At 42.8% G+C, this 23,756-nt stretch overlaps 1 protein-coding gene across 2 annotated transcripts in view; it reads left to right on the top strand.

Moving 5' to 3' along the window:
- Window positions 1-2,495, top strand: part of LOC139757670 (uncharacterized) — an 83,406-nt gene extending 80,911 nt beyond the window's left edge. For both annotated transcript variants that reach the window (XM_071678434.1, XM_071678433.1), the window contains one exon: window positions 219-2,495. In XM_071678434.1, coding sequence (XP_071534535.1) covers window positions 219-1,163 — 945 coding nt within the window. In that variant the 3' untranslated portion in view covers window positions 1,164-2,495. The remainder of the gene's footprint in view (window positions 1-218) is intronic.
- Window positions 2,496-23,756: the final 21,261 nt, after the last annotated feature.

The raw sequence follows: 23,756 nt of genomic DNA, 5'->3' as shown, positions 1-23,756 counted from the left end.
TACAGGTGCTGTTGTTGTAGCAGGTACTGTGGCTTTTGTTGTAGGAGTGTACACATGGTGTTGTTATAGGACTATAGACAGACTGTTATTATAGGAATGTACATAAGCTGTTGATATAGAATTGTAGAGAAGTTGTTTTTGTAGGATTTCGAGTAGCAGGTAGGGAGGGTATGGGTGTGGCCGTCCAGTAACTCTCCCTTCCCCCTGGTTCCTGACAGGTGTGGTTTTCCAACAGACGGGCCAAGTGGAGACGACACCAGCAGCTGAGTGTACTCCGGCCCTACTCCGACGAACCTCTCCCGCACTCTCCCAGGACGACCTCTCCCTACTCCGAGGCCGTGTCCAGCCCGGACATGCCACGCTCTCCCTCTCCACCACCTCCAGCGCCTTCCTCCAGCACTATTCTCCCTACCACAGCCTCCACCACCACTACCATAACCGGAGCAGCTGCACTAGCAACAGTCTCCAGTACAGTCGCAGGTACCACCCTTGGCGGACACCAGGAGGAGCACTCGTCTCCACCGCGGGCTGCCTCGACCTCTCCAACACTCCTTCATCGACATCCTTCTCCCCATCGCCAACATCCGCCTTCACCCGCATCTGTCGCCGCCCTCAACCTCTCCACCCACCATCATCACCAGCACCACCATCATCACGCCCACCCCCGCCAGAGCCCACCCATATCCTCGATAAGGATATCCAGCCGTCCTCCACCCCCGCCACTTCTCCCCGCCAGCCTTCTGTCACTCCCGCAGTACCCGACCTTCTCCCTCGCGCGTGACCTGACTCTCACGCCCATAAATCTTTCTAACGCCCACGCTCACGCACGGGAGATCATGGTAGCACAAGCGCGAAGCTTCCTCAAGTCAGCCAGCCAAGTGAGCGGCTTCGGTGCCGGGCGAGACGAAGACGACAGCGATATTGACATCGACTTGGATCACAAGGAGGCGAAGGATAAGGAAGAAGAAGAGGCAGAAGAAGAAGATGAAGAAGAAGAGAAGGAGGAGGAGGAGGAGGAGGAAGAGGAAGTCGTTGAGGCGCAGGACCTCAGCGTCAAAAGGAGGAGGATAGATGTAGAAGAAACCAAGGAAGAAAAGAAGGAAGAGGAAGGTGAAGACAAAAACGAGAGTTTGAATAATGAGGAAAACATGGAAGCTGTCTAGGTTTAACTGTTGCTTGAACGTCCATAAACTGGCTATGACGGTAACGTCTGGTGGACAAGGACTCGTATGACAGGGTATGACAGCATCTACTACAGACCCTGTCCTTTACAAGCTATAAATGAGCGTAAATATTACCTGACGTATGTATTAGCTTTGTCATTATTACCATTGTTTACCTTTATTTATTGTAACGTGTACACACACACACACACACACACACACACACACACACACACGAGAAGTGGTAAAACAATAATTGCATCATGGTTTTCCGTCACTTGTGTCGATTCTCGGAAAACAACGTCACAAATCCAAGAAATACTTATTCAAGACTGATGTATAAACATTTGAAGTGTTGAGAAGCCTCAGGTCACATTCTGGTAGTGCAGCCTTTCATTACCATATCTGATATTGTTTCAAACTCTGATGTAATTTATGGATAGGAAAAAATAAGATGTTTATGAATGAACTTAGCTAGATTAAGACCAAGGAGAATCACCACAGAACCAGACGGGAGGAATGTTAGTTTGTTTTGATGACTTTATATTAATCTATAAAGATCACGTCTCTTTATAAATCACATTTATTCACAGCTGCTTATAATCATTGGCCAAGATTCTCCTTGACTCATAAGACTAGGATTTAGTATAGTTCATAATGCTTTCAAAGACCTATGATGATTAACCCACAGTGACCTCCAGTGCTCTACAGTACTGTAGTAATCTACAGTGCCCTAACATAACAATATGTAACTCACAATAACCAAACACAACCACCATTTTCCCAATCTGGACCACAGATATTCTCGTGATAAAGAAACATTTCAATATGACTGTAGTTTAATCGTGTATTAGATTTCTCTCTAGCTCGTGTCTGTACAGCACCAAAGATGTATTGTGCCCTGTGTTCATCTACCTTACCTTCTCTCATGGTTGTATATAGAAATACATTACTCTAAATCAAACATTGTAGGATTAACAACAGTTATAGTCTATGAGGACTCATGTTATAATGACTCCTGTTATAATGATTCTATTATAATGACTCCTGTTATAATGATTCTATTATAATGACTCCTGTTATAATGATTCTATTATAATGACTCCTGTTATAATGATTCTATTATAATGACTCCTGTTGTAATGATTTGTTATAATGATGTGATTTACTCGAGGGATGAACCTTTGGTTCCTTACAGTAATTTGCGTTGTCAAAAACGCCTCTGGTGTGGTATGCTGTAAACAACTTCCCTCATGATTAACATGGGTTATGATCAAACTGTTCTTACTAGAAAGGCTGTTAGATATTTACTCTTATAAATAATGAATAATTTATGATTGTTTGATGATTAGTCTAGTGCACATCCACCAGCGAGTGCCACCCAAAGCAACTGTGGGCTTGGCCCGAGGTCCGCCCGGAAGTGGGGAGAGAGAGAGAGAGAGAGAGAGGGTGGTCTCGTGGATCTGGTCGTATCATGGTTCTCACTACCCACACTCCACATTCCTCCCAACCTACCTCATATGGAATGGCTTACCCCGCCACCACAGATGGTATGGCTCCCTCCCCTCCCTCACCACAGATGGTATGGCTCCCCTCCCTCACCACAGATGGTATGGCTTCTCCCTCTCGACCACAAACGGTGGAGCTCCCTTGCCTGCGACAGATGGTATTGTCCCCACTGCCCACCACAAAAGGCATGGCTCTCCTCTCCCCACTGCGGATGGTTTGGCTTCCCTCTCTCCACTACACATGGTTACTCCCTTGTGAGGTTGACTCATACTGTAGAAACGGTTACTACAATACGTCTCACCAAGAGATGCATGACTCACAATGAATCACTTACTGTACCTTCCCAGCTGATGCATAACTCAAAACGGTTCCCCAGGTGATGTATAACTCAGTATAGCTCCCCAGGTGATGTATAACTCAGTATAGCTCCCCAGGTGATGTATAACTCAGTATAGCTCACCAGGTGATGTATAACTCAGTATAGCTCACCAGGTGATGTATAACTCAGTAAAGCTCCCCAGGTGGTGTATAAATCAGTATAGCTCCCCAGGTGATGTATAACTCAGTATAGCTCCCCAGGTGATGTATAACTCAGTATAGCTCCCCAGGTGATGTATAACTCAGCATAGTTCCCCAGGTGATGTATAACTCAGTATAGCTCCCAAGGTGACGTATAACTCAGTATAGCTCCCCAGGTGGTGTATAACTCAGTATAGCTCCCCAGGTGATGTATAACTCAGTATAGCTCCCCAGGTGGTGTATAACTCAGTATAGCTCCCCAGGTGATGTATAACTCAGTATAGCTCCCCAGGTGATGTATAACTCAGTATAGCTCCCCAGGTGGTGTATAACTCAGTATAGCTCCCCAGGTGATGTATAACTCAGCATAGTTCCCAGGTGATGTATAACTCAGTACAGTTCCCCAGGTGATGTATAACTCAGTATAGCTTCCCAAGTGATGTATAACTCAGTATAGCTCCCCAGGTGATGTATAACTCAGTATAGCTCCCCAGGTGGTGTATAACTCAGTATAGCTCCCCAGGTGATGTATAACTCAGTATAGCTCCCCAGGTGATGTATAACTCAGTATAGCTCCCCAGGTGATGTATAACTCAGCATAGTTCTCAGGTGATGTATAACTCAGTATAGTTCCCCAGGTGATGTATAACTCAGTATAGCTTCCCAAGTGATGTATAACTCAGTATAGCTCCCCAGGTGATGTATAACTCAGTATAGCTCCCCAGGTGGTGTATAACTCAGTATAGCTCCCCAGGTGGTGTATAACTCAGTATAGCTCCCCAGGTGGTGTATAACTCAGTATAGCTCCCCAGGTGATGTATAACTCAGCATAGTTGAGCAGGTGATGTATAACTCAGTATAGCTCCCCAGGTGGTGTATAACTCAGTATAGCTTCCCAGGTGGTGTATAACTCAGTATAGCTCCCCAGGTGATGTATAACTCAGTATAGCTCCCCAGGTGATGTATAACTCAGCATAGTTCCCCAGGTGATGTATAACTCAGTATAGCTCCCCAGGTGATGTATAACTCAGTATAGCTCCCCAGGTGGTGTATAACTCAGTATAGCTCCCCAGGTGATGTTAAACTCAGTATAGTTCCCCAGGTGATGTTAAACTCAGTATAGCTCCCCAGGTGGTGTATAACTCAGTATAGCTCCCCAGGTGATGTTAAACTCAGTATAGTTCCCCAGGTGATGTTAAACTCAGTATAGCTCCCCAGGTGATGTATAACTCAGTATAGCTCCCCAGGTGATGTATAACTCAGTATAGCTCCCCAGGTGGTGTATAACTCAGTATAGCTCCCCAGGTGATGTTAAACTCAGTATAGTTCCCCAGGTGATGTTAAACTCAGTATAGCTCCCCAGGTGATGTATAACTCAGTATAGCTCCCCAGGTGGTGTATAACTCAGTATAGCTCCCCAGGTGATGTATAACTCAGTATAGTTCCCCAGGTGATGTTAAACTCAGTATAGCTCCCCAGGTGATGTATAACTCAGTATAGCTCCCCAGGTGGTGTATAACTCAGTATAGCTCCCCAGGTGATGTATAACTCAGTATAGTTCCCCAGGTGATGTTAAACTCAGTATAGCTCCCCAGGTGGTGTATAACTCAGTATAGCTCCCCAGGTGATGTTAAACTCAGTATAGCTCCCCAGGTGATGTTAAACTCAGTATAGCTCCCCAGGTGGTGTATAACTCAGTATAGCTCCCCAGGTGGTGTATAACTCAGTATAGCTCCCCAGGTGATGTTAAACTCAGTATAGCTCCCCAGGTCGTGTATAACAGTATGGCTTCTGTCTCCTCTGGTAATATGTACTTCTCTATGACGTACTTGTATGTAAAAATCAGTGTGGTCTTGACTAACTATATCAGATCTCTTCCTTCCTTTCTGTGGTGTATGATTCAGTATGTCATCCCTCCTGGGTGTATGATTCAGTATGTCATCCCTCCTGGGTGTATGATTCAGTATGTCATCCCTCCTGGGTGTATGATTCAGTATGTCATCCCTCCTGGGTGTATGATTCAGTATGTCATCCCTCCTGGGTGTATGATTCAGTATGTCATCCCTCCTGGGTGTATGATTCAGTATGTCATTCCTCCTGGGTGTATGATTCAGTATGCTATTTCCTCATGAATGACTGATTCAGTGTGCCATTCTCTCTCGACTGTATGATTCAATATATCTTCCCTTATGATTGTATGATTCAGTATGTCGTCCCATCTTGAGTGTATGATTCAGTATGCCATTCACTTTGAGTGTATGATTTAGTGTGCCGTGCCATCTTTAGTGTATGATTCAGTATATCATATCATCCCGAGTGTATGATTCAGCGTAACTCCCGCTCTAGTATGTACAATTCAGTTTGTCAGATTTAATCGTGAGACAGGATGGTCCATCACCCCTACATAGATGTGTATTGGTCTTCACTAGTGGCATGTGTATAATACTACCCCCTTGTAGAACTTGTATAATATGGCAGGCTACTGGAACCTGTATAGTTTGGTTCGCTAGTGGGACCCGTATAACATGGCTACCTTGTGGGACATGTATGATAAGGCTCGCTAGTGGGACCTGTATGGTAGGGCTTGCTAGTGGGACCTGTATGATAAGGCTCGCTAGTGGGACCTATATGGTAGGGCTTGCTAGTGGGACTTGTATGATAGGGCTCGCTAGTGGGACCTGTATGGTAGGGCTTGCTAGTGGGACCTGTATGATAAGGCTCGCTAGTGGGACCTATATGGTAGGGCTTGCTAGTGGGACTTGTATGATAGGGCTCGCTAGTGGGACCTGTATGATAAGGCTCGCTAGTGGGATCTGTTTAATAAGGCTCGCTGGTGGGACCTGTATGATAAGGCTCGCTTGTGGGACCTGTATGATAGGGCTCGCTAGTGGGACTTGTATGATAAGGCTCGCTAGTGGGATCTGTTTAATAAGGCTCGCTAGTGGGACCTGTATGATAAGGCTCGCTTGTGGTACCTGTATGATAAGGCTCGCTAGTGGGATCTGTTTGATAAGGCTCGCTAGTGGGGTCTGTATGATAAGGCTCGCTAGTGGGGTCTGTTTAACAAGGCTCGCTTGTGGGACCTGTATAATAAGGCTTGTAAGTGGGATCTGTATGATAAGGCTAGCTAGTGTGACCTGTATAATAAGGCCCACTAGTGGTATCTGTATGATGAGGTTCGCAAGTGGGACCTGTTTGATATGGCTCGCTTATGGGATCTGTATGATAATGCTCTAGTGGGACCTTTATAATATGGCTCACTAGTGGGACCCGTATGATAAGGTTTGCGAGTGGGACCCGTGTAATATGGCTCGCTAGTGAGACCAGTATAATAAGGCTCACTAATGGGATCTGTATGATATGGCTCATTGGTGGGACAAGTATGATAAGGCTCGCTAGTAGGACCTGTATGATATGGTTCACTAGTGGGACCTATATGATATTGGCTCGCTGGTGTGACCTGTATCATAAGGCTCGCCAGTGGGACCTTCATAGTAAGGCTTGCTGGTGGGACTTCCATGAGAAGTTTCGCTTGTGGGATCTGTGGGACAAGGCCGTTAATGGGACCTGTATAATATGGCTCGCTCGGGGGACTTGAATATCAAGGCTCACCAATGAGACCTGTATGATATGGCTCACTAATGTGACCTGAATAATAAGGCTTGCTAATGGGACCTGTATGATAAGGTTCGCTAATGTGATCTGTATAATAAGACACGCTAATGGGACCTGTATAATAAGGTTCGCTAATGGGACTTGTATAATAAGGGTCGCTGATGGGACTTGAATGATAAGGTTCGCTAATGGGGCCTGTATAATAAGGCTCGCTAATGGGACCTGTACAATAAGGTTCGCTAGCGGGACCTGTATGATAAGGCTCGCTAATGGGACCTGTATGATAAGGTTCGCTAATGGGACTTGCATAATAAGGCTCGTCAATGGGATGTGTATGATAAGGGTCTCTAATGGGACCTGTAAATAAGGTTTGCTAGTGTGACCTGTTGATAAGACTCGGTAATGGGACCTATATGATAATGTTCGCTAAAGGAACCTGTATGATATGGCTCGCTAATGGGACCTGTATAATAAGGCCTGCAGGTGTGACCTTAGGCTTGCTACTCTGACCTGTATAATAAAGATTGCTAGTGTGACCCGTATCACAAGGCTTGCTAGTGTGACCTGTATCATAAGGCTTGCTAGTGTGACCTGTATCATAAGGCTTGCTAGTGTGACCTGTATCATAAGGTTTGCTAGTGTGATCTGTATGATAAGGTTTGCTAGTGTGACCTGTATAACAAGGCTTGCTAGTGTGACTGTATGATAAGGCTTGCTAGTGCGATCTGTATGATAAGGGTTGCTAGTGTGGCTTGTATAATAAGACTTGCTAGTGTGACCTGTATGATAGGCTTGCTAGTGTGACCTGTAAAATAAGACTTGCTAACGTGACCTGTATAGCAAGGCTTGCTAGTGTGACCTGTATAATAAGGCTTGCTAGTGTGACCTGTATGATAAGGCTGGCAAGTATGACCTGTATAATAAGGCTTGCTAGTGTGACCTGTACAATAAGGCTTGCTAGTGTGACCTGTATAATAAGGCTTGCTAGTGTGACCTGTACAACAGGGTTTGCTAGTGTGACCTGTACAATAAGGCTTGCTAGTGTGACCTTTATCATAAGGCTTGCTAGTACGACCTGAATGATAAGGCTTGCTAGTGTGACCTGCATAATAAGGCTTGCTAGTGTGACCTGTATAATAAGGCTTGCTAGTGTGACCTGTGCAACAGGGTTTGCTAGTGTGACCTGTACAATAAGGCTTGCTAGTGTGACCTTTATCATAAGGCTTGCTAGTACGACCTGAATGATAAGGCTTGCTAGTGTGACCTGTATAATAAAGCTTGCAAGTGTGGTCTGTATGAAAAGGCTGGCTAGTGTGACCTGTATGATAAGGCGGTTAGTGTGACTTGTATGATAAGGCTGGATAGTGTGACCTGTATAATAAGGCTTGCATGTGTGATCTATGTGATAAGGCTGGATAGTATGACCTGTATGATAAGGCTTGCTAGTGTGACCTGAATGATAAGGCTTGCTAGTGCGACCTGTATGATAAGGCTTGCTAGTGTGACCTGTATGATTAGGCGTGCTAGTGTGACCTGTATGATAAGGCTGGATAGTGTGACCTGTATAATAAGGCTTGCTAATGTGACTTGTATGATAAGGCTTGCTAGTGTGACCTGTATGATAGGCTTGCTAGTATGACCTGTATAATAAGACCTGCTAGTGTGACCTGTATAATAAGGCTTGCTAGTGTGACTTGCAGGATAAGGCTTGCTAGTGTGACCTGTATAATAAGCTTGTTAGTATGACCTGTATAATAAGACCTGCTAGTGTGACCTGTATGATAAGGCTTGCTTGTGTGACCTGTATGATAAGGCTTGCTTGTGTGACTTGTATGATAAAGCTTGCTAGTGTGACCTGTATAATAAGGCTTGCTAGTGTGACCTGAATGATAAGGCTTGCTAGTGCGACCTGTATGATAAGGCTTGCTAGTGTGACCTGTATAATAAAGCTTGCTAGTGTGACCTGTATAATAAGGCTTGCTAGTACGACCTGTATGATAAGGCTTGCTAGTGTGACCTGTATGATTAGGCGTGCTAGTGTGACCTGTATGATAAGGCTGGATAGTGTGACCTGTATAATAAGGCTTGCTAGTGTGACTTGTATGATAAGGCTTGCTAGTGTGACCTGTATGATAGGCTTGCTAACATGACCTGTATAGTAAGACCTGCTAGTGTGACCTGCATAATAAGGCTTGCTAGTGTGACTTGTGGGATACGGCTTGCTAGTGTGACCTGTATAATAAGGCTTGCTAGTATGACCTGTATCATAAGGCTTGCTAGCATGACCTAGCTAGTGTGACCTGTATGATAAGGCTTGCTAGTTTGACCTGTATGATAAGGCTTGCTAGTTTGACCTGTATGATAAGGCTTGCTAGTGTGACCTGTATAATAAAGCTTGCTAGTGTGACCTGTATGATAAGGCTGGCTAGTGTGACCTGTATAATAAGGCTTGCTTGTGTGACCTGTATAATAAGGCTTGCTAGTGTGACCTGTATAATAAAGTTTGCTAGTGTGACCTGTATGATAAGGCTTGCTAGTGTGACCTGTATAATAAGGCTTGCTAGTGTGACTTGTATAATAAGGCTTGCTAGTGTGACCTGTATGATAAGGTTTGCTAGTGTGACCTGTATAATACGGCTTGCTAGTGTGACCTGTATAATAAGGCTTGCTAGTGTGACCTGTATAATAAGGCTTGCTAGTGTGACCTGTTTAATAAGGCTTGCTAGTGTGACCTGTATAATAAGGCTTTCTAGTGTGACCTGTTTAATAAGGCTTGCTAGTGTGACCTGTATAGTTTCTTTTGTTGATGATTAGTGAAAATATTGCTTTTCTGATGTTCACAATATGCTTAAGATTTAGGAAAATCCCTTGGTCTTTCGAGAGAAGTATGTTGTCCTGGAGGATAAAGAGAAGTATGTTGTCCTGGAGGATAAAGAGAAGTATGTTGTCCTGGAGGATAAAGAGAAGTAAGTTGTCCTGGAGGATAAAGAGAAGTAAGTTGTCCTGGAGGATAAAGAGAAGTATGTTGTCCTGGAGGATAAAGAGAAGTAAGTTGTCCTGGAGGATAAAGAGAAGTATGTTGTCCTGGAGGATAAACATAAGCTACTGGCCAATAGCAAAATTATTTCTTGTAACTCGGCAGTTATTGAAACGTTGTATTACCAACTGAGGCTGAGTTTGACATTTCCCTTGCCTAGTCAGGAGAGAGAGAGAGAGAGAGAGAGAGAGAGAGAGAGAGAGAGAGAGAGAGAGAGAGAGAGAGAGAGAGCATCATGGATAGGAATTTACCCATCCATTCAATTCAAAGGTTGTAGGTACAGACAACCTGGGAACATCTGTAGAAGAGAAGTCGTGTTGAGGAGGAGGTTAGTGCGTGTATGTGTGCCTCACCCACTCACCTAACATCATACAGGTCTTGCATGTGAACAATGGAAGGTGGACACTACCTAACCTCCGGCGGTGAGGGAGCGGATGTGTGTGTGTGTGTCGTCGGCTATGTACCACAAGGTAAACATTACGAGCCAACTACCGTAATCCAGTAGTTTCCTGCACTTACTGGCAGTATACCTACGCAAGTGTGACCGTTAACAGACTAGTCAATAAAAAATATCAAAATCTGTTAGTTTTTATCCTAGAATTGTACAGTATCGTAAATGACTTTCATAGATGTGATAAATCAAAGTTACTATTTACTGAGACAAAATGTCGAGGTTGACAGAAAACGGCGTCACAACACTCCTACTGGCCAGTCATATAAACTCTCTATATACATCTCTCTACACGGAATACTAATGTATATATAATGAATAAAACATCATAAAAGATCAATACGCACGACAACAATATCATAACTTGTTACATGTACAACAATAAGATCATAACTTGTTACATGTACAACAATAAGATCATAACTTGTTACATGTACAACAATAAGATCATAACTTGTTACATGTACAACAATAAGATCATAACTTGTTACATGTACAACAATAAGATAATAACTTGTTACATGTACAAAAATAAGATCATAACTTGTTACATGTACAACAATAAGATCATAACTTGTTACACGTACAACGGTTTCTAGTCACTATACACGAAAGGTATTAAATCCAGGAACGACTTTGGAGGAAAATACCTCTAAAGTATATTTTCCATAACATTGATGGGTATTTTCACACTAATCGACACTATAGGGAAAGGAGTTCCCTTAAGCACCCAGGTGGATCAATTTACGACCTATTTTGCATAATAGCAGGACACACCAGGTGCTGGTGTCTGCCAACACTATAACTCCCTCACATCAAGAAAACCTAAATCATTGGTTAGGTATGCGATGTTTACCCAATTGGCCCTTCCCTACAGTATGCCACGCCCGGCCCACTCCTACCGCTTTGGTATCGCTCACTTAAATCAACTTTGTCACTTCTTTATCTCTTTCCTTCGCTCGAGGTAGAGTTGTGATCAATGGTCAAGCCTCAGATGGCTAGACGTAACAAGTGGAGTGCCACAAGGATAAGTCTTGAGACCGGTTCTCTTTCTCATTACATTAATGATATTCATAATGGGCTACATTACAATATATTAACCTTTCTCTGATGACACTAAGCTGGGAAATGATTCAGCTAACGAACTTGAACGTGTGCAGCTTCAAGCTGACGTAGACAAGCTGACGGACTGGGATCATAGGTGGCAAATACATTTTTTATATCGACAGATGCAAAGTTTTACATATCGGTTGGAGAAACGAGAAGGCAAGCAACAGTATGAATTCTGATAACCTACGAAAGGTGAATCAAGAAAGAGACTTGAGCTTAGTAATCTTTGGTGATCTAGAACCAAGAAAGCAGCGCACAGAAGCAGTGAAAAGAGCGAACAAAATATTTGGATCCGTAGGTAAAGCCTTCGAATCTAAGTGCATGGAAATCATCCTTACTCTTTATAATTCGTTGGTTCGTCCACATCTTGAATATTATGCTTAGTTTTCGTCACCATAAAAAGATAGACAAAAAGGAGAGAGAACATCGTCGACCTACCAAGATCGCTCCAGAACCAGTACACAAATCCTACGAGAGCAGATGAAACCACTTGAATCTTTCTCTCTTAGAAAAGAAGTCAAGAGGTGATCTAATACGTATTCAAAATGATCAAAGACTCTATAATCATTTTGATCTACCAAGTTACAAAAGACTTACTAAGTCTGATATTACTCGTTGTAATGGATACAATCTCGTAGGCAAAAGATTTTTTTTCAATGAGGAACAGTATCTTCTCTTTAACAAGATTGTTAATATGTGGAGCAATTTGTCCATTAGAGTGGTTGAAAGTAGTACCATAGATACGTTTTAGAATAGACTTGATGAATACTTAGCTTCAAGTCCACGACTTCCATTATTTGGGTCTTATCCACAATGACAAGCTGCTGGTTATTATCTTTAATTATCTGTATAACGTCTAACTTTCACCACACTAATCTGTGAGTTTCTGATATCGTCCACCATCACAAACAGCCTCAAGAGGACCCAATGGTCTGCTGCTGTTTGAATTCCTTTGTTTATTCTTTATACAATGGTCTGTTGCTGTGTAGACTCAGTTGTATTCAGTCGTAGTCGTATTCATGACTAGGTTATCTTGTTGGAGGACAGTACATGAGGCAGAGATAACAGGAGACCTGATGGTTCATGACTGGGTTATCTCTTCTCCACCAACTAAAGTCTGCTGGAAAAAGTTAGGAAGGAGCACCAAGTATTACGTAGCAACGTATCGTATACTATGTGGATATTGTATAGGAAAGTCTAGATTAGAAGTTATACCAAAAATGTTGTTTCTGCAGAATACTTTAGAGAGGAAACCAATACAACTAACGAGAAATTAATTTGAATATAAGAAATTCCTTCTTATTAGGTTTATCATAAGTGATAATTGTTATAGATAAAGTACTTGCCCTAGTGAGTCTGACACCCCTGTTATGACACCCCTCCTCTAGTGAGTCTGACACCCCTCCTCTAGTGAGTCTGACACCCCTGTTCTGACACCCTCCTCTAGTGAGTCTGACACCCCTCCGCTAGTGAGTCTGACACCCCTCCTCTAGTGAGTCTGACACCCCTGTTCTGACACCCTCCTCTAGTGAGTCTGACACCCCTCCTCTAGTGAGTCTGACACCCCTGTTCTGACACCCCTCCTCTAGTGAGTCTGACACCCCTCCTCTAGTGAGTCTGACACCCCTCCGCTAGTGAGTCTGACACCCCTCCTCTAGTGAGTCTGACACCCCTCCTCTAGTGAGTCTGACACCCCTCCTCTAGTGAGTCTGACACCCCTCCTCTAGTGAGTCTGACACCCCTCCTCTAGTGAGTCTGACACCCCTCCGCTAGTGAGTCTGACACCACTGCTCTAGTGAATCCTCTACGTGTCTTCTGCCCGTCCTTCACTGGTGATGAATATGGAGAACCAAGCGAATCTTGCCCGCTATTCGCCAGCTTCTTACCAATACACAGCTCCATTTTATCGCAGCCAAATCCTTTCAGATGCAAAGGGCTTGTAAAGTCGGCTGGGCTAACAACAGGCACAAAGCTACTGGAGGCCATTACATTTCTGGCTAGCAGAGCCCTGGCTGAACTGAGGGATCTTGAGTTGACGGAGAGCAGCAGTAGGAAGACGAGCAGCAGTAGCAGTAACAGTAGAATGAACAGCAACAGCAAGACGAACAGCAGAAATAGGACGAAAAAATAGAGAGAACAGCAAGAGTAGCAGTAACAGCAGGAAGAACAGCACCAGCATGACGAGTAACAGTAACAGCAGGAAGAACAGCACCAGCATGACGAGTAACAGTAACAGCAGGAAGAACAGCACCAGGAACAGCAGCCTGCATTATGAGTCTGTACCCGCCAGTGCCACGTGTTACTACCACGACACGTTCACGTATACCACGTGTTACTACCACGACACGTTCACGTATACCACGTGTTACTACCACGACACGTTCACGTATACCATGTGTTACTACCACGACACGTTCACGTATACCATGTGATACTACCACGACACGTTCACGTATACCACGTGTTACTACCACGACACGTTCATGTATACCACGTGTTACTACCAAGTTCACGTACTGTAGACACTGTAGAGTCTAATCTATGAAGGCTACAAGGAAAATTCTCTATCATTATCTTATCAATAAATACGTAATAACCCTGTCCACACACAGTGTACGGGGAGGAAGGTCACATGTCAGGTCACGTAATTAGTGGCCACCTGCACTCCAGGGAGATCAGGAAGCCCCGCCTCACTGCTACCTCTGTGCTTTTAAGAATCTCAACACCTGTATCTGCCCCATCCACACTGTCTGAAGATGTAACAAACGAAAGTACTCACCGTCTATATTATCTCTTCCCAGTGATGATTGTAGCATATAGCTCTTCACGGTGAAGTGAAGGTTCAGCACACACACACACACACACACACACATATATATATATATATATATATATATATATATATATATATATATATATATATATATATATATATATTCCTATGAATACATGGAAAAATGAAACACAATAAGTTCCCAAGTGCACATTCGTGTAATAATCACATCAGGGGAGATGAGAGAAAGATATACAACAGTCAGTTGACATACAACGAAAAGACATAGCTAGGACACCATTTGGTAAACAAGTGACAACCCGAATGGAGGTCGGGTGTATTCGAGTCTGGCAACAAGCGTATCATAAACTTATTATGTGGACAAGAATTAGAACTGTTTCATATACCCTGGTTCAATCCGTTGACAACACGACCCCAGTATACCACATTGTTCTAATTCACTCTATTCTGTGTACACATTTCCCCCTCCTGCATGTTCAGGCCCCAATTGCCCAAAATCTATTTCATTCCATCCTTCCACCTCCAATTTAGATTTCCGCTTCTCTTTGTTCCCTCCGCGTCTGACACATATATTCTCTTTGTCAACCTTTCCTCACTCATTCTCTCCATATGTCCTAAACATTTCAACATACCTTCTTCTGCTCTCTTAGCCACACGATTTTCATTCCCATACATCTCTCTCATCCTTACATTACTTACTCGATCAAACCCGCTCACACCACATATTATCCTAAAACATTTCATTTCCACTACATCCACCTTCCTCCGCATAACGCTATAGCCCATTCCTCAGAATCATATACTATTGTTGGGACTACTATTCATTCAAACATATCCTTTTTTGCTCTCCAAGATAACGTTCTCTATTTCCACACATTTTTCATCGCTCCCAGAACCTTCGTCGCCTCCCCGACCCTACGACTCACTTCCGCTTCAATGGTTCCCTTCGCTGATAAGCCCACTCCCAGATATCGAAGACTCTCCACTTCCCCCAGTTTTTCTCCATTCAAACTTACATCCCAACTAAAATGTCCCTTAACTCTACTGAACCTAATACTCTTGCTCTTATTCACATTTCCTCTAAACTCTCTCCTTTCACGCACTTTTCCTAACTTAGTCACCAGTTTCTGCAGTTTCTCACTCGAATTAGCCACCAGCGATGTATCATCGGCGAACAACAACTGACTCCCATCACAGGCCCTCTCATCCTCAACAGACTGCATACTTGCCTCTCTCTCTAAAACTCTTGCATTTACTTCCCTAACAACCCCATCCATAAACAAATTAAACAACCATGGTGACATCACACACCCCTACCGCAGACCAACATTCACTGGGAACCAGTCACTCTCATCTCTTCCTATTCGTACAAATGCCATACACCCTTGATGAAAACTTCTCGCTGTTTTTTAGCAGCTTACCTCCCTCACCATACATTCTTAATACTTTCCATAAAGCATCTCTGTCAACCCTATCATATGCTTTCTCCAGATTCATAAATGCCATATACGAATCCATTTGTTTTCTAAGTATTTCTCACACATTAATCAAAGCAAACACCTGATCCATACATCCTCCACCACTTCTGAAACCACGCTGCTCCTCCCCAACCTTGTGCTCCGTACATGCCTTCACCCGTTCAGTTAATACCCTCCCGTACAATGTTTCAGGTAAACTCAACAAACTTATGCTTCTGTAGTTTGAACACGCGCCTTTATCCCCTTTACCTTTATAAAATTGCTCTACACATGCATTCCGCCAGTCCTCAGGCATTTCACTAAGATCCATACATACACTGAATAACAACATAGTAATCCCCTTTCTTGATGACTTCAACTGCAATACCATCCACTTCCGCCGCCTCGCCTGATCTCATCTTCCCCAAGGATTTCACCACCTCTTCTGTATTCACCAAACTACTCCTCATGACTCTCTCACTTCATACACCACCCCGATCAAAACACCCTACATCTGCCACTCACTCATCAAACACATCCAACAAACCTTGAAAATCCTCACTCCAGCTCATTCCATCACTACCTCTTATCACTTCCCCTTGCCTCCTTCATCGATGTTCTCATCTCTTCTCTTGTCTTTCGGACAATAATTATCTCCTTCCAAAACATATATTTGATTCTCCCTATAGTTTAATTGCGAAAGTCAGGGCTCACACTGAAGGAGACAGTGAATTTACATAGAACGAATCCTATGGGTTACGTGTAGTTAAGTGCTATATAGGAGAAGAGATTTGATATTTATGGAATGAAAGATAGGTGCTTACGTGATGGGTAGGCACCTGAGAGGCAATGCCCAAGCGCCACTAACTCATCCGATACCCGGGCAGGCAGTACCAGTGGTACCCAGGCAAGGTAGGCAGTACCAGTGATACCCAGGCAGGCAGTACCGGTGATATATCTCCCTGGTCGGTGGCTGCCTACTACCCTATTGCCTAGCTACTGAGAGAGAGAGAGAGAGAGAGAGAGAGAGAGAGAGAGAGAGAGAGAGAGAGAGAGTGTGTGTAAACAGACAATATCAAAAGCAGTATTACAGCAATCGAAATACCATAAGACACATATTGCCATTAATAAAAGCAAACAGCTACAGAAATATAAGAGCAGAACTACAGACGATATATGAAGCTCGGGTGCCACACATGTTGTTGTTATGAGTGTTAGGTGAGAGGCTGACCATACCATCAGTGAACCACCTCACCAGAGAGACTACAAACGTTCAGGATGGTAGTTAGGGAGAAGACAAGTAGCACATACCTGCTATACATGCCACGAATACAAACCTGGCATTCATAAACTTTCCAATATATCCAATTAGTGGTGAGCGCATCGCGGCCCGTAAACCAAACCCAGCGCCCGCGACAAGCCTGGGCCATACCCTTCGCGCCGTCTCCGATGTCGTAAATCCTACGTGAAGGATCGGGACCCACATTTTTCCTTTCAGTAATGGCGGCACTGTTGCTGCTGAAGACCACACTTCTCTTGGCTCCACCAGTTGTGCATCAAATGAATGACGTGTACATTTTAACGCCTTCCATGATGGCCAGTTCAGCTGGTGTGTGTGCAAATGCCAAATGGATCTGCAACGCGCACGTCCGATCCTGTTATGCAAGATAATTTCTCAACTATACCTGACTCTTCTATGTTGCTTGCCATTCGCTTCTCTTTCTCGACGGTAAACACAAGCAAAATTTCATGAAACATTTGGATTATTCATCTCATTTGCTTAAGATCATGTAATCTGAATATTGTAAACAGCCTAAGTTGAGGGGGACACATCGGGACGCTGCAGTGCCCTAAGCATGGACGGCGAGAGGGCGCACCCAAGACAACAGTTGTTGAATGGTTGATATAATGTTATTATATCCTTACCGTACTATTACTCACTGTCAACAACAACCAGATAACAGCCATAACAAATGATCCAATTTAGCATTGTTCCAGGACAAGACCTGAAGACCAGCAAAAGAACCGTGAAAATAACGCAAAAATAAATGTCCTTCAACTGGAGTAGGTGGTAGACCCCAGGAGGAGAGGCCAGACTGGCGCAGCTAATTATGGCCACTACTGGCTAGTAGGACTGTTGCTCCTTCTCTCCCATGCCTCTCCTGCTATATTACTTGTGCCATCCCTACCCTGATACTGGACATGGTCGTTCCTCTGTGCAGATGTCATTATATAATGCAGGCGGGAGCATGACAGCTCACATATACAACTGTCAACAGCAGCATAAACCAACGGTTGACGACTGTTGTATCTGGATGTCTTGACTTCATCATACGTATGAGTATCACGTCTTCATGTTCTCTGATGACTTGTAGGAATATTCCTGGTCAGCAGCACCTGGACAACACCTGCTTGATGTAATCAGGACAGGTTACAAGCAGGCGAGATCAATGTTTGTTACATGTAGCTAGGGTAACTTTTACACTGTTTCACCAGGACCAGTAAACTATATGACCTGGGAGCTACAGTTTCAGGAGATATGTGACCCGGGAGCGACATGATGGGGGCCCTACAGCATGATGGGAGTCCCAGCAGCATGATGGGAGTCCCAGCAGCATGATGGGAGTCCCAGCAGCATGATGGGAGTCCCAGCAGCATGATGGGAGTCCCAGCAGCATGATGGGAGTCCCAGCAGCATGATGGGAGTCCCAGCAGCATGATGGGAGTCCCAGCAGCATGATGGGAGTCTCAGCAGCATGATGGGAGTCTCAGCAGCATGATGGGAGTCCCAGCAGCATGATGGGAGTTGAACATATTGTCCACATTTTCAACAACAACAACAACAAGAACAACGTCTGTGATGATACTGCTTTCGATCGTCTGACTCGCGCTACACACAACACGCACGCCCTCCCTCCCTCCCTACCTACCTACCTACCTCACTACCTACCTCACTACCTACCTACCTACCTCACTACCTACCTCACTACCTACCTACCTACCTCACTACCTACCTACCTCCTTACCTACCTACCTACCTACCTACCTCACTACCTACCTACCTACCTACCTACCTCACTACCTACCTACCTACCTACCTACCTACCTCACTACCTACCTACCTCACTACCTACCTACCTCCTTACCTACCTACCTACCTACCTACCTCACTACCTACCTACCTACCTCACTACCTACTTACCTCCCTACCTCCTTACCTACCTACCTACCTACCTCCCTACCTACCTACCTACCTACCCACCTCCCTACTTACCTCCCTACCTACTTACCTACCTACCTACCTACTTCTCTACCTACTTACCTACTTACCTCCCTACCTACTTACCTACCTACCTACTTACCTAACTACTTACCTAACTACCTACCTACCTACGTGTCAGGCTTCTGAGAAATTCCATCATCAGTTGACTGACTAACAAAAGGCAGATATACACGCTCGTTAACTGTCTCTCTCGCCATAACAAAAGAGCCTCGAGATGCCCAAGCCATCACGTGATGCCATCAACACATTACCAGTACTTGTACGGTCGTATCAGTTGAATGATTTACCTGTACACAGTTGTGACATATGTTAAGTAATCTTGATGTTATTATTCTAAGTTATTATCCTCTGTATGACGGATGTTACACGTTGAAAATACCGTAGTTCTCATGCAATCTGCTGACTACATCTCATACTGAACAACTCTGGCCGTAAGAGAAATGTTAACATAAAGAAGAGATGAAGCATTATGTCAACAAGAGAGAGAGAGAGAGAGAGAGAGAGAGAGAGAGAGAGAGAGAGAGAGAGAGAGAGAGAGAGAGAGAGTCAAGCCTGTGTTGGCAAGGGGAGGCAACGCCACATCCCAGCAGGATGTAATGTTATATACCATCACACTCTCTCAGATAAGCCATTAGTCATCAAGGTGAAGACCATTTGTCGGGTTCGTTACGGGGCAGTTAGTGTAACGATCTGTTAACCGCAGGTGTCAATGAATTACCTCATGACCAGTCGAGGTTGATGTAACGCCTCCTCCCCTAGCTGGGGGGTGGAGGTGACAGTGAAAAGAAGGACTGGATGGAAGGGTGGCAGAGGCGATGGAAGGGTGGCAGAGGCGATGGAAGGGTGGCAGAGGCGTTATACATAACTATATAACTACTGATATACTTCAAATATATGATAACTATATAACTACTGGTATACATGAGATATACGATAACAATATAACTACTGGTATACTTCAAATATATGATAACTATATAACTACTGGTATACATGAGATATACGATAACTATATAACTACTGGTATACATGAAATATAAGATAACTATATAACTACTGGTATACTTCAAATATATGATAACTATATAATCACAAGTATCTCCGTAAAGTTAAACATAACATATATATAACTACCAGTATACTCCATTAAGTTAGATATGTCATAACTATATAACTACTAGCATAAGCATTAAGTTATATAACCTAACCTAATCGAACCTAACCTAACCTAACCTAGCCTAACCTATTCGTGAATATCTATTTGTAGTGTATGGGGAAGGGGGCTCAACACTCGTGGATCCACATCTGAACATTTTGTACCATCATACAACATCTCAAACTTATGTATATTGACTACTTCCTCGGTCAGTTTATTCAGTTCATGCACCACTTGTATCGCAAGAGTATTCATTGACATAATTCTTAACAAGTTTGTTGCTCGTTTTATGTTTCCTGGTTAGTCTATCCTCCACATCTTTCAAAACCTGTTCCTTGTCTTCATCATCCATCAAAGTTAGAAACTTATAGACTGTGATCCTATTACCTTTTGTCTCTTCCATGATTGGAAAATATAAGACCTTTAGTCTTTCCCTGTAACTCAGTTGTCTTAATTCTGAAACTTTCCTCTTTTCTTTAATCTTGACTTTCTCTATTAGCTCTTTGTGCTCCTCTATGAGAGGCACCAAGCCTGAGAGACATAGTCTAGTTTGGGCCACATGTAAGATGTGAACATCTTCCCAAATATTTGTTTATTCGTGTACTTGAAAAGTATTGAAAGTTTACCAACAAATACTTTGTCTCCGTCATCATTGTCACATATTGCCTCTGGCAACAGTTTAGGGACGATGCCTATTTCCATGTCCCTCTCATACACTAGTTGCTGCAGCTTATTTCCTATGGTATAGTATTCATACGAAGACCTCTCACTGTTTCCTATCCGTATTACTTTATATCTATTTGAGTTGAATTTCATCAACCATTTAGTAGACTAACTTGTGTGTGTGTGTGTGTGTGTGTGTGTGTGTGTGTGTGTGTGTGTGTGGTGTGTGTGTGTGTGCATGTGTGTGCGTGTGTGTGTGTGTGTGTGTGCATGTGTGTGTGTGTGTGTGTGTGTGTGTGTGTGTGTGTGTGTGTGTGTGTGTCAGTATATTTGTTTGAATGTAAGTGTGTTTCTGTGTTTTAGTAAGTACCATGTAGTACAGTGTATGTAATATAAAGTTCCTCACACAAACATCATCATCAAGACATCATGTACGTACTGCCACAACTCTCACTAGGCAGCAAGGACACCATATCCTACCACGATCATCAAAATCTCTTGATTTATAGAATTTTTCTTCCTAGATCTGGCGAGGCGTCAGGCATAATCATGCACTGAAGATCCTGCTTATATTTGTTGCTATTAATATAAATCACTTGAAACATTAAACCGGGTCACATAATCCTATAATTTATCTTGACCCTATTCTTTTACAAAATAATTTTACATTTCCTGCTGTTAATCTTAATAAAACCTTATTGTTTTCCTGAAGAAAATACCATCATATAATTAGTTTACAAAATCCTGTCATGCAGTCATGTTGCCATGTTGCCGCCACCTGTACTATTATCATATTCCTTCATTACTTGTTTTATAAAATGATACCTATCATATAATGGACAAAATTCTATCATTAAATCGTTCCAGACATTCCTGGCCCTGAATCTATTCCTGATGTTCTATAGGTAATTCCTTGCGCTAAATTGCTTTATGAAATCGTCTGAAACATTCAGAAATGATATGGGTGGAGGAAGTGAACTACAGCACACAGACCGATGGCTGTATGACTAGAGGAACACCAACAGACAACACTTACAGCGAACGTGGGTGTAATGTCTGAGACCTCCAACACCACCACCTCCACCACCTCCACCTCCACCGCCACCACCTCCACCACCTCCACCACCACCACCTCCACCACCTCCACCACCACCACCTCCACCACCTCCACCACTACCGCTGGAACCAACATGAGCCACAGTAAATATTACTTGGTTAAGTGCAACAAGAGTGACGACAACCCACAGTGAAGACGCAACCACCAACCACAACCACAACCACAACTTAGTGTTCTGCAGTCAACCTAACCTAAGACTCAGGTATATAAGTTAATCTAAGACTCAGGTATATAAGTTAATCTAAGACTCAGGTATATAAGTTAATCTAAGACTCAGGTATATAAGTTAATCTAAGACTCAGGTATATAAGTTAATCTAAGACTCAGGTATATAAGTTAATCTAAGACTCAGGTATATAAGTTAATCTAAGACTCAGGTATATAAGTTAATCTAAGACTCAGGTATATAAGTTAATCTAAGACTCAGGTATATAAGTTAATCTAAGACTCAGGTATATAAGTTAATCTAAGACTCAGGTATATAAGTTAATCTAAGACTCAGGTATATAAGTTAATCTAAGACTCAGGTATATGAGTTAATCTAAGACTCAGGTATATGAGTTAATCTAAGACTCAGGTATATAAGTTAATCTAAGACTCAGGTATATAAGTTAATCTAAGACTCAGGTATATGAGTTAATCTAAGACTCAGGTATATAAGTTAATCTAAGACTCAGGTATATAAGTTAATCTAAGACTCAGGTATATAAGTTAATCTAAGACTCAGGTATATAAGTTAATCTAAGACTCAGGTATATAAGTTAATCTAAGACTCAGGTATATGAGTTAATCTAAGACTCAGGTATATGAGTTAATCTAAGACTCAGGTATATAAGTTAATCTAAGACTCAGGTATATAAGTTAATCTAAGACTCAGGTATATGAGTTAATCTAAGACTCAGGTATATAAGTTAATCTAAGACTCAGGTATATAAGTTAATCTAAGACTCAGGTATATGAGTTAATCTAAGACTCAGGTATATAAGTTAATCTAAGACTCACGTATATAAGTTAACCTAAAAGTCATATGTACTAGTTAACCTCAGAGTCATGTATTCATGTTAAACTGGAAGTCATATGTATACTTAACCTGTAAATCATGTATTCATATTAGCATGGAAGTCATATATATACTATTTAATCTAGAAGTCATATATACAGGTTATCGTAAGAGTCATATGTATAAGTAAGAGTCATGATTACTGCAGCTAAACTTACTTCAAATCTTTATCACAGATTACAACATGAAATGTGTTGTCTTGTATTTAACTTAAACTTTTCAAAAAGCTTTTGCCGGCCACAGGAGACGAGAGTGATTTTTCGGTATCCAGAACCATTTTGTCATAGGACAGACAGTCCTTTCTCCCTTGTGTTGCCATCCATGACCAAAGGTAGAGAATGGGTTTAGAATCTGTCGAGTCAGTCTTTATTGTATTGAACATCAGGTATACGGGATGTGATCGTGTTTGGCGCCAGTCACCCTCCACGACAACACTTCTCTCTTCTGGAAGGTCCCACCAGGAAATGATCATGTCTCAGACCGTTCACGAGTTTAACGAGTCATATTAAACACTTACAAAGGCAAGAAAATATGACGATGATTAACTCTGCTATGATGAGGGTCAACTCTTACCCAGTAGACAGTAGGTTATATAGTGTAGCAAGAAGATAGACTGAGAGATCTAAGGGGCCTGGTTGTAGATACGGAGCTGCGGGTTCGGTGCATTACACATGACAACGAGAGAATGGATGCGGGCGAACGTGGCCTTTTTGCTTTTATATCCTGGCTCTATCTCGCTGACCTGGGTAACACCGAACAAATATATATATATATATATATATATATATATATATATATATATATATATATATATATATATAT

This window comes from Panulirus ornatus, chromosome 27 (assembly GCF_036320965.1).
Source record: "Panulirus ornatus isolate Po-2019 chromosome 27, ASM3632096v1, whole genome shotgun sequence".
Lineage (NCBI taxonomy): Eukaryota > Metazoa > Arthropoda > Malacostraca > Decapoda > Palinuridae > Panulirus > Panulirus ornatus.
The sequence above is the reverse complement of the archived record's forward strand: the minus strand, read 5'-3'. Positions and strand labels throughout refer to the sequence as shown.